A 15,156-nucleotide genomic window follows, 5' to 3' on the forward strand; every position below is an offset into this window, starting at 1 on the left:
CACGTTCTCGCAGCAGTACTTTGATTTTTCTCTCTATGCCACCAGAGCCCTGAACAGCAGCAGCATCAAGAAACTTGGCATCGACTTACTGCCTGGATATTACGATCCCTTTTCGGGAAGGACCCTCACCAAAGGGGAAGTTGGCTGTTTCCTCAGTCACCACCACGTCTGGAAAGAGGTCAGATCCAGGTTTAAATCTGGTTTGTCTTTCCTTTTCCAAACCAGGCGCCGTCCTTGCTCTTTGAGGCCGTCCTGGCGACTGGGATGAACAAAATCAGAACTAAACGTGACTTAGTTTCAGAGTATGTTTAATTTGAGGAGGGGGGAAAAAGGCTACTAGTAAGATTATTCCTGGTCTATTATTCCTGTGCGTGTCGTTCAGGTGGTTGAGAGAGGACTGGAAAAATCACTTGTACTGGAAGATGACATCCGATTCGAGGCTTACTTCAAGAGGCGCCTGGCAAAGCTGATGGACGCGTTGGAACGGACGCAATTCGATTGGGAGCTGATGTACGTCACGTGGTTTATGCGATTTGCCCTCTGTCAGAAATGGTGTAAGGCAGTGGTTCTCAACCTGTGGGTTGGGACCCCATTTGGGGTCGAACGACCATTTCACGGGGGTCGCCAAACAACGCAGTCCGCCATTTTTCCCCCCTTTTCCTTAGCTGTGCTACTCCCTTTTATTCGATTGGCTTTTGAAAGCCAATAGAATAGACTCTCTTCAATAGAGTCTAATTCTCTTGGCTTTCCAAAGCCAATAGGAATTGTCCAGGCTGTCTCTGCCCTGCTGAGCCCGCCAAAAGTCCCATTCTGCAAACGGTGCTGCACCAGTGGAGTCGTCCTCGACTTACGACCGGTTGAGTAGCCCTCGACTTACGGCCGGTTGGGGGGTCGCGGCATTAAAAAGGTTGAGAACCACTGGTGTTAGGTCTCCTGCTTGGGCGGGGGGTTGGACTAGATGACCTCCAGGGTCCCTTCCAACTCTGTTGTTCTGTTCTTCTCTCTTTTCAGCTACTTGGGCAGGAAACAAGTCAACTCCGACGAGGAGGAGGAGGCGGTGGTGGAGATCCCCAATCTGGTGGTGCCCGAATATTCCTACTGGACGTTGGCCTATGTCCTCTCCCGACGGGGGGCTCAGAAGCTGGTCCAGGCGCGGCCCCTCTCTAAAATCCTGCCCGTGGATGAATTCCTGCCCATTATGTACGACAAACACCCCAAGTAAGGATTTGCCTTCCTCCTTGCTCGCAATGGGAGAAAAGAGAGAGAGAGAGAGAGAGGGAAAAAAGAGAGAGAGAGAAGGGGAGATGCATTTTTACTGCCTGCACAGTCCTGAGTCATCTGGAGGGCAGATGTTGAGCCTTGCAAAATCCCACCGGCTCTCCTTAGCTAGCCTCATTTCTGAGGGCTGAGCTCATTTGCAAATCCTTCAGGTTTTGGCTCCGGCTACTTCTTCGGCTGGCCAGGTTTCTGCCCTTTTTCTCTTCTGTGCTTCGAGCTTGTGCGGAAGACGCGATGGGGGAAGAAGGGCGCAAACTCACCCGAGCCGGGCTTCCTTCGAGAGGCAGAAGCTGGCGCCCGGATTTATAGTTTTGGCCCATTGGATTTCTGGCAGAGAATTTTGAATTTTGCTCCATTTTTCGTCCTTTTCGTCCAACTGAATTGCTGCAGTTGGTAAGCCAGTCACCCGGTTGTTAAGTGAGTCTGCCTTCCCCCCCTTGACTTTGGGGATCACGTGACTCCCCCGGGACGCTACGACCGTCGTATCTCGGAGTCAGTTGCCAAGCGTGCGAATTTGGATACGGAATGTTTGTCACCGTGAAAAGCAGTCACAAGACATGTTTTTCAGTGCCGTTGTAACTTTTTTTTTATTGAAAAAGTTTATTAACAATTAACACATTTTTTTAACCCCCAAACCCATCCACCCCCACCCCCCTACCCCTCCCACTTCCCAGAGCCGAGTACAGGGTTATTACAAACATATTAAACAAAATCTAATTAACTTTAACAAATTATACAGTAACCAAATTCATACATAACTCTTAACTCCCTTTAAACTTTAACATCATAATATTATAAACAAATCCATTTTAAAACAATTATTATAAAGTACCATAATAACAATAAATAAACTAAATAATTTCCATTATAAAATACTATTAATAATTATTATTTAAAATTTAAGCATAAAATAAATGGAACTTTTTAGTTCCATATTTAATCTGAATATAATCTATCCATCTTCTCCATACCATAATATATCTTTCTTGTGTGTGATCCTTTAAATAAGCAGAAATTTTTGCCATTTCTGCTAGATTAGAAACCTTAAGTGTCCATTCTTCTATAGTAGGCAACGAATCTTTCTTCCAATATTAACCTACCAATAACCTTGCTGCTGTTACTAAATTCAAATTAAAATGGTTTCTTTAACAACAAAATCCACAAAAATCCCCAGTAAAAATAGTTGAGGAGTAAACTTTATCGTCCTTTTGGTGCCGTTGTAACTTTGAACGGTCACTAAAGGAACTGTTGTCAACCAAGGATGGCCTGTAGGTAGCGCAGCTCAGAGCGATGGGCGTGGGAGTCCGCCACAACACCAGGAGCGTCTCAGGTTGAGAAAAGCCGGTGAGGAAGACTTTAGAAAGCGTGAGATGGCGGTAGAAACCGAATCCATAAAAACAAAGCAGCGGAACAGAAATGGAGACGTACAGAATAAAAAGATTTTTTTTTTTAAAAAAAAAATGCTATTGCAGCCAAAGAAAGCCCACAGTTTATATCTCTGTATCTCCACCCCAAAAATCTGAAATGACGGTTTTCCAATTTGTAAGAAGTGACCTCGCCAACAAACGAGACTCCTTGCTGCTCGAGCGAGTAACATTTGAGTAGAGAAAACTTGTGAGTTTCCAGCTTGTAAGGCTCCCAGCCAAGCCATTTGGCTTCCCTTCCAGACTGCATGCAAAAGCAATTTATGTGCAGCACAAGCGTATATTTTGAGGGTTTTTTTTTCATCCAAGCTGGGCTGGTGCTTACTACTCAGTCTTCATCTGCTTCTTGTTTGGTTCTGTCTCTGCTAAACCTCAACCGTGTCTTTCCCCAAAAAAGCAGAACGTGTGGAACGGAGCAAGGGGGAATCGCTAAAAATCAGGTTGGCCTTGGGCCCAGTCCATAACTTTGCGTGACTGTGTCACTAACTGAACAACTGAGATGCTTCGTTTAACAACCTTGGTGAGACAGGACGAAAAACGGGGCAAAACTGACTTAACGAAGTGTCTCGTTCAGCGATGTAAATTTGGGGCTCCGTTGTGGTCATGCGCCAAGGGCCCCTCCCCCTGCACCGGGGAGAAAGGAAACACTCTGCACATGCTTTGAGGGATACAGCGTCGCTCTTACGTTCGAAGGTCTTGCTGGCACCAAATTATGCTCCACTTCTTTTTTTTTTTTTTTTACATAGGCCATCCTCGGCTTACCGACTGCAGCTGAGCCCCCAATTTTCTGTCGCTAAGTGAGACGTTTGGAGAGAGCTTTGCCCCGTTTTATGACTTTTCTTGCCACTGTCGCTAAGTGAGTCGCTGCAGTGGTCAAGTCAGTCACACGGTCGTTAAGCGGAGCTGGCGTCTCCCGTTGACTTTGTTTGTCGGATGGTCACAAAAGGGGGAAGCACGTGATCACACGCAACCGTCGGTTGCCCAGCCTCTGAATTTTGATCACGTGACTGTGGGGGAGGCTGCAACAACGGTCGTGAAGTGTGAAAAACGGTCCCGAGTCCTCTTTTTTTCAGTGCCATTGTAACTTTGGACGGTCACTAAATGAACTGTCGTAAGCCAAGGACTTACCTGTGTTTTTACAGCAAAGGCCGGGCGTAATTCCCCTCCTTTCCTGTCTCCCGCAGCGAGGATTACAAGAAATATTTCCGCAGCCGGGACCTGCGGGCCTTTTCTGTCCGGCCCTACCTGGCTTACCCTGCCCATTACGCCGGGGACGCCGCGTGGATGAGCGACACGGAGTTTTCCACCATCTGGGATGACGATTCGCGGGAAACCGCCTGGAGCGGCTCGCAGAAGACCCTGAAGGACGCCCGCGGCATCAGCCACGGAGGCCCCGTCAGCCACTCCCTCCCCACAGCAGCCCGGGACGAGCTGTAATTGGCTGGCTGGTGAGGAGAGGAGAGGGGGAGAGGGAGAGGAAAGAAAAAGAAAGAAAGAAAAATGGGAGGGAGGGAGGGAGGGGGAGGGAGGAGAGGAGGGAGAGGAAAGAAAGAAAGAGAAAAGAGAAAGAAAGAAAAAGAAAAAGAAGGAGGAGAGGAAGGGAGAAGAGAACAGAAAAACGAAAGGAAAGGAAATAAATGGATGGAGGAGAGGAGGGGAGAGAGAAAGAAAGAAAAAAAGGAAAGAAAGAAAGAAAAAAGGGAGGGAGGAGAAGGGAGAGGAGAAGAGAACAAAAAAAGAGGATGAAAGAGGAGGGGAGAGAAAGAAAGAAAGAAAAAGAAAGAAAGAAAGAAAGAAAGTTTTAAAAATCTGCCTTTTTAAAAATGCCAACCAAATGAAATATTTGGTCAAGGACTGTGTCCATCTCTCCCACTTTTCCATCAAGGTTCAGGTTTTTCTTTTATACACACACATTTTAAAGAAAGAAAGAAAGAAAGAAAGAAAGAAAGAAAGAAAGAAAGAAAGAAAGAAAGAAAAAGAGGAGAGGGGAAGGGAAGGGAAGGGAAGGGAGAAGAGAACAGAAAAACGAAAGGAAAGGAAGTAAATGGATGGAGGAGAGGAGGGGAGAGAGAAAGAAAGAGAAGGAAGGAAGGAAAGAAGACAGAAAGAAAGAAAGAAAGAAAGAAAGAAAGAAAGAAAGAAAGAAAAAGGAAGGGAGGGAGATGGGAGAGGAGAAGAGAACAGAAAAAGGAAAGGAAAGGATGAAAGAGGAGGGGAGAGAAAGAAAGAAAAAGAAAGAAAGAGAGAAAGAAAGAGGGAGGGAGGAAGGAGAGGAGAAGGAGAGGACTGAAAAAGGAAAGGAAAAGGAAGGAAAGTGATGAAGGAGAGGAGAGCTGTCAGTTTTGGCTTGGGGGGGAGGCCTGGGGGGGGGGCTTTGCCTTGACGGGTGTTGTCTCTCCAGGGCCATTTGGGACTCATCCCTGCTTTTTCTCTTCCAGGTTCTCTTATCGCGGGAGAGAAAAGGCAGATTTGGGGACGGAAGCTCCCTTTTTTGTCCCCAGGAGACACGGGGAGGGGGGGGAATGAATGGTGGGCTGGGCAAGGACCGGAGGAGGCCGGTTTGGGCTCGCCCGTCTGCTGGAGAGGAGGCCTCGGTGGGCAAGGACGAGGGTCTCCATCGGGTGGGCCAGCCTGGCTGAACGTTTGTGGATGCAATAAAGATTTTTGCACAGAAAAATGGGAGAGCCACCTGCTGGATCCTTCCCTTTCGCCCTTCCTTCCTTCCTTCCTTCCTTCCTTCCTTCCTTCCTTCCTTCCTTCCTTCCTTCCTTCCTTCCTTCCTTCCTTCCTTCCTTCCTTCCTTTTTCTTTCTTTCCTTCCTTCCTTTCTTCCTTCCTTTCTTTCTTTCTTTCTTTCCTTCCTTCCTTTTTCTTTCTTTCCTTCCTTCCTTCCTTCCTTTCTTCCTTTCTTTCTTTCTTTCCTTCCTTTTTCTTTCTTTCTTTCCTTCCTTCTTTCCTTCCTTCCTTCCTCTTTCTTTCTTTCTTTCTTTCTTTTTTCTTTCTTTCTTTCTTTCTTTTTTTCTTTCCTTCCTTCCTTCCTTCCTTTTCCTTTCCCCTTCCCTTCTCTTTTTCCTCTTTCCTCCCTGTTCTTCAACTTTTCCACCCTCCCTTCCCCTCCCTCCCTTTTCCTCTTTTCCTAACTCTTCCCTTCCCTCCCTTCCCCCTTCCTCGCCTATCCTTTCCTTTCTCCTCCCTTCCGTTTTCTTTTTTCTTCCTCCCTCTCTCCCTCCCTCCCTTCTCCATTTTCCTCTCCCCTTCTTCCCTCCCTTCCTTTCCTCCAACTTTTCCACCCTTCCTTCCCCTCCCTCTCTTGCTTCCCCCCCCCCCCCGTTTCTCTTTTTCCTTCCTTCCTCTCCCTTCCATCTTCCTTTCCTTCCCTCCCTCCTTCCTCTCTCCAAGATCCCCCAATGCAGGCCCCTCTGGCTTTCTGTAGTCCGGCCTTGGCGGAAGGCACTTAAAAGGCTGGGCTAGGAGTGGAATCCTGGAGCTGCTTTCAATGCTCCGGACCGAGATTTGATTCCGGAGTGGATGCCTGGCTCTTGTTAGATTCCGGAGCTGTGTTGCTATGTACATCCCTTTCGCCTAGCAACCGGGCAGGCATTCTGCCTTTTTAAAGAGCCCCTGTTCCAGTTCCTTTTTTTTTTTTTTTGGTGGTTCCCCTCCCCTCTCCGGAAGGGCAGCGCTCTTAATTGGAAGGTCAGCCATGGCACCCAAAAAGAGGGGGCGCAAAAAAGAGGAGGCCCCCAAAGAACAAGAGGTGGACGACAGTATTGTGCCGGAGCACAGCCGAGAATTTTATCTGATCCAGATACGAGATTTGGAGGGGCGCCTGGCCCGGTGAGTTTGTGGGGTGACGGGGGGGGGGCAAGCTGGAAGGAAGGGAACCCCAACTGGTTTTTTAAAAAAAATTTATTTCGGATCCGGGCTTTGCTTCGCTCCCGAGTCGCTCTCTTTCCCGAGTCGCTGCCGAAACACAGGACTGTGTCCATCGGAAGAAGATCAAAAGCACCGAGCATCGGATTTTTATAGCTTGTTCATCCCATCTTGGGTACGACAAGTGAGAGCTTGGCAACGTTTGGCAAATACACCCCACTGCATTTTGGGGTTCCTCCCTTCGTCCTGGTTTCTGGCTGAGGAGTTCTTCACGGACGGGTTAAAATTCTTGAGTTTGGTATCCATTTGTTGAAAAAAAAAAACCCTCTATATTCTTATGCAAAAATCACAGATTTTAAGGTGCGTCAGGGGCTGCTGGAGGAATCAGACGGTCGCGGGTTTCCTTTTTAAGTTGCAATTCCACAAAACTCCCTAAATCTACTGGATTTTGACTCCCAGAATTCTCAGTGATGCCCACGGGGGCTGGGAATTCTGGGAACGGAGGTCTGCGCCTCTGGAAGGAAAGATCTCTGGTAGGGGGGAGATTGTGGTGGGTCTCAGTGTTGTAACAGTCCTCGGCTTACAAACTTTTGTTTAAGCAACCATTTGAAGTCACAACGGCACCGGAATTAAAAAAAATGACGCATCGCCGTTTTTCATACGGGAACTCCTCGGCATGCGACCACAATGAAGCCCGAACTTTCTGTTACTAAGCAAGACAGTTTTGCCCTGTCTTACGACATTTCTTGCCCTAGCTGTCCCCTGCGGCTGTTAACTGAGTCACACGGTCGCTTCCCCAGTGACTTTGCTTGTTGCAAAAGGGGACCACGAGACTTCAAGACACTGCAACCGTCATAAATGTGAGTCAATTGCCAAGGGCTCGAACTTTTTTTGGGGGGGGGGATGTTGCAATGTGCGTTGTAAGTGTGACAAACAGACACAAGTCACCTTTTCCAGGGCTGTCCTAACTTGAAAACAGTCACTAAGTGAACTGCGGGAAGGACTAGCTGTCCTTATCGCCGTTGCAGCGCCCCCGTGATCAAAATTGGGCTGCTTTGGTGACTGACTCACAGTTATGATGGCCGCCGTGCCCCAGGGTGTGTGTGTGTGTGTGTCACGCAATCCCTTTTGTGACCTCTGACAACCAAAATCACTGGGGAAGCCAGATTGACTTAACCAACGGGGCAAGAAAAGTTGTAACAAACGGGGCAAAACTACTACTTGCCTCACTTAGTGGCCTAAATCTGGGGCTCCCCTGAGGTCGTAAGCCGAGGACTCCTTGTAGATTGATCTGGGGGGGCGCTGTCGCTTTGCTAGATACCAGCAGAAATGGGACCAGCTGCAGGTAAGCGAAGAACTCTTTCGGTGCGAATATGAGAAGATGTTGACGGACAACAAGGAGATCGTCGCCTTCCTGAAGAAGACCCTCAACCAGCGGGTGGACGAGATCGCCGACTTGACCCTCCAGCTGCAGAACCTCCAGCAGGCCAAAGACCTGGAGAAGGACGCCTTCGAGACCCAGCTGGTCCAACTGAGGCACGAATTCCAAGAAACCAAGGACCAGTTGACCTCGGAGAACATGCTGCTGAGTAAGCCCCATCGCGTCCGGTCCAATTCTTAAAATAATCATAATAATAATGGCACTGGAGAGAAATGTAAAATGAAGTGTCTGGATATAGGATAGGATATAGCATAGGATGGGATATAGGGTACAGAATAGGATAGGATATAGGAAGGATAAGCTAAGCTAAGAGGAGCTAAGATAAGATAAACTTTATTGTCATTTTCTACTGTGGGCCCACTGGCACACATTAAAAATGAAATTCCATTGCCTGCTCTCAAAGGTGTACACATACATCACACACATACAGAAATGCTATATACATACATATGTCTATGGTTACACCCTTACATATAATCCCATATAAATATTAATCACTGTCCATCTTGAATACAAATCAGAAAGAGGAAGCTTGAGAATTCAGAAGACTGGGACTGAATCTGGATGTTCGGATAAAATAGGTTTTATCAAAGTCCTCACTAGCTTATCTTGCTCTGCATCCACACTTTTGAGCAATGCGTGTCTCTCTGTGTGTGTGTGTCTCTGTGTGTGTGTGTGTGTGTGTGTGTGTGTGTGTGTGTGTATTTGGCATCTGAGACGAATCCGTGGAGGAAATGGTGGTTTCTCCCTCTGGCGTAGGTGGGAAGCTGGCCGCGCTGGAGGAATTTCGGCTGCAGAAAGACGAGATTTTGGCGAAATTTGCCGAGCGGGAAAACCAGCTGAGGAAGGAAGAGGAGCAGCACAAGGACGTCATCTACAACCTCGAACGGAAGGCCGTCATCGACAAAGAGAGGTCAGCAGCTCGTTCTAAACCGACAATTTTTCACAAAATGGGTGGTTGTGGTTTTTGCCTGCTGAATTAGTTGCTTCCTTGTGATTTCGATGACCCTACTTACCTCTATAGTTAAGGCACCAGACTGGGACTTCTAGTCCCGCCTTAGCCATGAAAGCCAGCTGGGTGACTTTGGGCCAATCGCCAGGTAGTGGTGAATTCTAGTCCTGCCTTGGCCACGAAAGCCAGCTGGGTGCCTTGGAGCCAGTCCCTCCTTCTCGACCAGCCCACCTCGCAGGGTTGTTGCTGTGGGGAAAATCGGAGGAAGGCGCCTGGTTTGTCGGCTTATTTATTAACCACCCCTCCCCAGAATGAAGAAGGACATGCTCCACCGGGTGAACGCCGTGGCCGCCGAGTTCCGCAAAGTGGCCAACAACCAGATGGCGGAGACCACCAAGCGCACCATCCGGGAGAACGTGGCCATCAGCCTGCAGCTGACCAAGGTGACGGAGCAGAGCCTGCAGCTGATCCAGGAGAACGACCGCCTGAAGGCGGCCCACGCTGAGGCCGCCAAGCAGCTCCAGCTGCTGGAGCAGAACGAGAAGAAGATGGTCAAGAACAGCCTCGGCCACCAGAAGGCAGGTGCCTTGATCTCCCGGGGTCGGCAACGGCGGCCCCCTGGGCCAAGCGGCCCGGCTCGTTGGCCCCGAGTTTGCCTCTCTGGCGTCCGCGTCACGACCGGTCGCTTAACGAGGGTTTGAAGCCACAAACAGACCTACCGTTGTATTAAAGGGAGTCCTCGGCTTACGACCAGTCGCTAAACAAGTGTTTGAATTTACAAGAGACTTTCCGTTGTATTAAAGCTAATCCTTGGCTTACGACTGGTCACTAAACGAGTGTTTGACGCTCCAACGGACCTACTAACTTTGTATTAAAGTTAGTCCTCGACTTAACAACCGGTCGCTAAACGAGTGTCCGAAGCTACCAACAGAGCTATAAACGCAAGCGGGTCATGTTACCGACCCATTTTACGACCGCGATGCCTTAGCGATTGGGACGGGCAGGCTCCGTGTCCGTCGTAATTCGAGGACTAGCGCTGATGCGCCCGATCGGGCTCTCCTTTTCCCAGAGAAGCTGACCCTGAGCCACGGCGGGCGTTTCCCCCTCTGAGCCTGCTCGTATCGGCCGGACGGCGGAAACTCCAACAGGTTCCTATTTTTAACGCCCTCCCTCCGGTGTAGATGATCTGGATGCTGACGGAGAAGTGCAAGGAGCTGCAGAGTGAGCTGGAGGAGCAGCGGAAGACCAAAGCCCACCTGGCCAAGGTGCAGAAGTCCAGCGAGATGCTCCTCCAGCAGAACCTGGTCCTCCGGTAAATCTCCCCGCCTTCCCCGCTCGCTCCGGATCGCGACCGGAGCTGCGGGATTCGTATCGTGTCCCTCATGACGGCGCCCCTTTCTCCGCCTGCGGTCTGAAGGGTGGAGAGGCTGGTGGCTTCTGGAGCTGGCCATCTCCTGTCTCAGGATAGGCTGAGCAGGAGAGGAAAAGAAGATGGGGAGGGAAGAGGAAAACGGAAAATCTTTCTTTCTTTCTTTCTTTCTTCCTTTCTTTTTCTTTCTTTCTTCTGCCACTTTCTTCCTCCCTTCCCCATGCCTCCCTCCTTTTCCTTCCTTCCTTCCTCCCTCCCTCTTTCTTTCTTTCTTTCTTTTTCTTTCTTTCTTTCTTTTTCTTCCCTTCCTTCCCTCCCTCCCTCCCTTTTTCTTTTTCTTTTCTTTTTCTTTTTCTTTTCCCCTTCCCCCTCTTCTTCTTTTCCTATCTTTCCTTTCTTCCCTCTCCCTCCCTCTCCTTCCTTTTTCTTCCTCCCTCCCTCTTTCTTTCTTTCTTTCTTTCTTTCTTTCTTTCTTTCTTTCTTTCTTTTTCTTCCCTTCCTTTCCTCCCTCCCTTTTTCTTTCTTTCTTTTTCTTTTTCCCTTCCCCCTCTTCCTCTTTTCCTATCTTTCCTTTCTCCCCTCTCCCTCCCTCCTTCCTTTCTTTTTCTTCCTCCCTCCCTCCCTCCCTCCCTCTTTCTTTTTCTCTTTTCCTATCTTCTCTCCTTCCTTCTTTCCCTCCCTCCTGTCTCCCTCCCTCTCTTCCCCTCCCTTCCTCCTTTTGCTTCCTTCCTTTCTCCCTCCCTTTCTTTTTCTTCCTCCCCTTTCCTTCCTCCTTCCTCCCTTCTTTTTCTCTTTTCCTATCTTCTCTCCTCCCTCCCTCCTCTCTCCTTCTCTTCCCCTCCCTCCCTCCCTCCTTCCCCTTCCCTCCCTCCCTTCCCCAGGGAAGAGCTGAGCATGCTGAAAGAAGACCTGGACCAAAAGCTGGCCAAGGATCACGATCAGCTGAAGCTACTGCAGAGCGAGCAGCAGCGCCGGGTCCATGCCGAGAATCTGCTAAAGCACACGGCCCAAGGGCTGAAGGAAGCGCTGGTGGTGAGCCTTTCACTGGGGGGGGGAGCTGGACCCCAGGGAGGGAATGCTGGGGGCAGCACCCCTCCAGGCACCGACGAGACCCCAATTGTAGCCGGAGTTCGAATCCAGCCAGGGGTTACGCTGTGCCAGAGGGAGTTTATTTCACTCGTTGTCAGACCGGTGGGCTCCACGTGGTCGTCTCTTGATCCCGAGGAGGCCCACCAAGTATCCCTCCTTCCCATTTTAATCCCATTTTACAGCCCTGCCAGGTAGGCTGGGCTGAATCCGGCTGGCCCAAAGCCGGGAGTTTAGGCGGCGAGGGAGGGGGGGGACACACGAAGACATTCTCACAACCAGTTTGGAGAGAGACATTTACCATCTCCCCCTTCTCATAAGAGCCCCCTTAACCCTCTGGAGAGGTCTACTTGGTGTCGCTTAAAAACGAGAACGTTTGGAAAGCAGGTTGTAGCAGGGGAAAGTGCTTTTAACAACCCAAGTTGCATTGCGAGTGTGTGTGTGTGCAGATCGGAGAAAAAAAAACCCGGGCGTCACACCAACCATGTTAGTTTCCTTTGCCAATCGGAGCTGTTTTTCTTCCTCTAATTCTTTTTTAATAGAAATGATGCTGTTTCTATTAAACGGTTAGATGGCCCTGACGTTAGTATTTGGACATTTATATTTTATTGTTTTTTGCTATTCCTGGGTGAAATATTAGGATATACAGAATAGAATAGAATAGAATAGAATAGAATAGAATAGAATAGAATGGAATGGAATGGAATGGAATGGAATGGAATGGAGTGGAGTGGAGTGGAGTGGAGTGGAGTGGAGTAGTAGAATAGAAATTAGAATGGAACAGAATATATATGAATAGAATAGAATAGAATAGAATAGAATAGAATAGAATAGAATAGAATAGAAATTAGACTAGAATAGCATAGAATAGAAAAGAATAGAATAGAAATTAGATTAGAATAGAATAGGGTAGAGTAGATTAAAATACAGTAGAGCAGAATAGAATAGAAATTAGAATAGGAATTAGAATAGAATAGAATAGAAAATAGAATAGAAAAGAATAGAATATATATTAATAGAATAGAATAGAAATTAGAATAGAATATATTTGAATAGAATAGAATAGAATATGAAATGGATAGAACAGAATAGAGTAGAGTAGAGTAGAATAGAATAGAATAGCAGAGCTGGAAGGAACCTTGGAGGTCATCTAGTCCAGCCCCCTGCTCAAGCAGGAGACCGTAGGGCCTATAGAATTTGAGACAAGTGGCTGTCCAATCTCCTCGCTCTCTCCAGCAATGGAGCACCCACAACTTCTGGTGGCAGGCTGTTCCACCGGTTAATTGTCCTCACCGCTAGGAAGTTTCTCCTTAATTCCAGGGTGCTTCCCTCCTTGATCCCTTTCCTCTCTGCTCAGGAACGGCCGTTGCCGGAGGAGGAAGACAGGGACTTTGACGTGATGTTCCAGTTGCGGCGCAGAAACGCCTTGCAGGGCATCCTCCATTTTGTGCAAAGGGGCGTCGCCCGCCTGGACGCTCAGCAGGGCCTCCAACCCATCACGATCGAGAGCAAGGTGGTCAAAGTCACCAACCTGTCCAGAAGGTGCGAGAGCCGCAAAAGAGACAGTGGGGTCCCCAAGGCTGGGGGGGGGGTTTGTGGGGACCCACGCGACCCGACACAACCGGGAAGCGTTGGCCGTGCACTTGCTTTGGGGCAAACGGAACTGAGGTGCCTGGATAACGGCTGGGATTACAGGCCGTTCTGCTGATTTACGACCGCGTTTGTGCCCAGCTGTTGCTAAGCAAGACCTCTGTTCAGGAGTTCGGCCCCGTTTTACGACCTTGCCTGCCACCGTTAAGTTGTTAAAGGGGCGACATGGCGATTAAGCTACTTTTGCTTCCCCGTTTGACTTCGCCGGTTGCCAAAGTGGGGATTGCACGACCCCCCCTGGGACTCTGCAACCGTCGTAACTACAAATCAGTTGCCATGTGTCTGAATTTTGATCACATGACCCTGGGGAGGGTGCCATGCTTGTGTGAACAATGCCCCCAAGTCCCTTTTTTTGGTGCTGTTGTAAGTTGTGACGGTCACTAAATGAAGTGTTGTTAAGTCAAGGGTTAGGTGTACTTTCTGTCCGCAGCGGGGAAAGGGGAAAACGCACCCTGGAGAACGGGTCCCGGGAAACGGAGGCTCGCGATCCGAGCGAAAGGGCTGTCGAAGGGGGGATAGTGGGGAGGGTGTCTGCAGCCTGGCTCCTGCTGGCTGAGACCCACACACAGAGGCAAACACACACAGGCGCAAGCACACCCATACCCTCCCCTGTCAGGGGTTGATCCGGCGCTTCTCTCCGCAGCTTCTCCACCGAGTGGCACACCAAGGCCTCGCGCACCACCTCCCACTGCAACATATTCCAGCTGCCCAAGCCGGTACACAGCCTGCCTTCCCTGGAGTCCGTCTCCTCCACCCAGCTGGTCTCCATCCGGCCCTACAGCAGCGCCAATGAGGTGGGTGGGCAGTGGGGCTGGGGAGGGCCTTGGGGGGCAGAGAAGAAGGGAAGTGGGGGGTGAGGAAGGCTTGCTGCCCTGTGGTTTGCTTCCGTTGCTTTTGGTCCTCGCTGAAACGGAGTTTCTAGTCCTCATGACAGCGAGGGCTTCTAGTCTTCGTGAAATAGGGAGTCCAGTCCTCCCAAAACGGAGGGTTTTTTAAACTTCGTGAAATAGGGATTCCGGTCCTCGTGAAACAGAGGGTTTTTAGACATTCTAGCCCTCATGAAACAGAGGGCGTCTAGTCCTCATGAAACAGAGGGTTTCTCTTCCTTACGAAAGAGGGCTTTTAGTCTTCATGAAATAGGATTCTACCTAGTCCTCTTGAAACGGAGGGTTCCTAGTCCTTATGAAACAGGGCGTCTAGTCCTCATGAAACAGAGGGTCTAGACCTCATGAAATAGAATTTACTCATGAAATAGGATTCTAGTCTTCCTGAAACAGGATTTCTAAGACAATAGGGCTGGTAGTCCTCATGAAAACAGCACCCCCCACACCTTAAATTCCTCCCCCCCTCCACTTTCTCCCTCCGCAGTCTATCTCATCATGGAGAGCCGAGAATAACAGCCAAGGCAGCCCGCCGGCCAGGAGCGCTGTCCACGTGCCAGCGGAAGGCGGGCAGGGATCGGAGGAGGTGGCGATCCGCGAAGACTTGCCGGAAATAGTGTCCCATCTTGCCAGGCAGGAGCTGCTCAGCAAGTAGGGCAGAAGATAGAGGGGTGGGGGGCTGAAGCTATTCCTCCTGGGGGGGAAGGGGAAACGGCACCCACACACGGCGGCTTTATTCTTTAATAAATACCTGGAATTGACCGGTGCAAACCCGGATAAAAACGGAAATGAGGAGAGCGCCTCGTAGCCAGGAGTGAGAAATGAGAACGGCTCCATCCGTGGCAGAGACCCAACGGGGGGGGGGGGATGTGACAGGCCACTGCCAGGATGCTGGGGGGGGGTCCCTACCTGCCACTTACCCCAATTGGCTGCTGCTGCTTTTTTTTTATTTTCTGTCTTGTAGCCAAATTAAAGTGGACGGTACCCTTTGATCTGAGAGCCCCCAAGTCTTGCTTTCCAAAGAGGGCGGAGAAGGGAAGCGCTTCGCCACTCCCGGGTAGTTGAGGTAGTCTTCAACTTACGACGATCGTTCTAAAGGACGACGTCCGGACTCCCACCATCGCAGTGCCCCTCCTGTGCTGGCACGATTACAATCCGGGCTCTCAGCATGCGGTACCGGAGATCCAGGACAGCCGCAGGGCG

General features: G+C 49.6%; 2 protein-coding genes across 4 annotated transcripts in view; both read left to right on the top strand.

The window, feature by feature from the left end:
* Window positions 1-5,379, top strand: part of CERCAM (cerebral endothelial cell adhesion molecule) — a 30,599-nt gene extending 25,220 nt beyond the window's left edge. For both annotated transcript variants that reach the window (XM_039321570.1, XM_039321569.1), the window contains 5 exons: window positions 46-178; window positions 383-510; window positions 1,012-1,218; window positions 3,887-4,150; window positions 5,141-5,379. In XM_039321570.1, coding sequence (XP_039177504.1) covers window positions 46-178; window positions 383-510; window positions 1,012-1,218; window positions 3,887-4,139 — 721 coding nt within the window. In that variant the 3' untranslated portion in view covers window positions 4,140-4,150; window positions 5,141-5,379. The remainder of the gene's footprint in view (window positions 1-45; window positions 179-382; window positions 511-1,011; window positions 1,219-3,886; window positions 4,151-5,140) is intronic.
* Window positions 5,380-5,973: 594 nt separating this feature from the next.
* Window positions 5,974-14,816, top strand: CFAP157 (cilia and flagella associated protein 157). 2 transcript variants are annotated; one of them, XM_039321456.1, is made up of 9 exons: window positions 5,974-6,538; window positions 7,892-8,163; window positions 8,775-8,928; window positions 9,278-9,545; window positions 10,149-10,279; window positions 11,218-11,368; window positions 12,780-12,964; window positions 13,716-13,866; window positions 14,441-14,816. In XM_039321456.1, exons 1-9 carry the CDS (start codon window positions 6,405-6,407, stop codon window positions 14,606-14,608), a joined length of 1,614 nt encoding a protein of 537 aa, XP_039177390.1. In that variant the 5' UTR covers window positions 5,974-6,404; the 3' UTR covers window positions 14,609-14,816. The 2 variants fall into 2 exon arrangements, with proteins under 2 accessions (XP_039177390.1, XP_039177391.1); XM_039321457.1 differs by lacking the exon at window positions 5,974-6,538 and adding an exon at window positions 6,552-6,749 and having other exon boundaries at window positions 14,441-14,815.
* The last annotated feature ends 340 nt before the right edge of the window (window positions 14,817-15,156 follow it).

The sequence above is a fragment of the Crotalus tigris genome, unplaced genomic scaffold, assembly GCF_016545835.1.
Source record: "Crotalus tigris isolate CLP2741 ecotype Arizona unplaced genomic scaffold, ASM1654583v1 scf7180000023746.1698619, whole genome shotgun sequence".
In the NCBI taxonomy this organism is placed as follows: domain Eukaryota; kingdom Metazoa; phylum Chordata; class Lepidosauria; order Squamata; family Viperidae; genus Crotalus; species Crotalus tigris.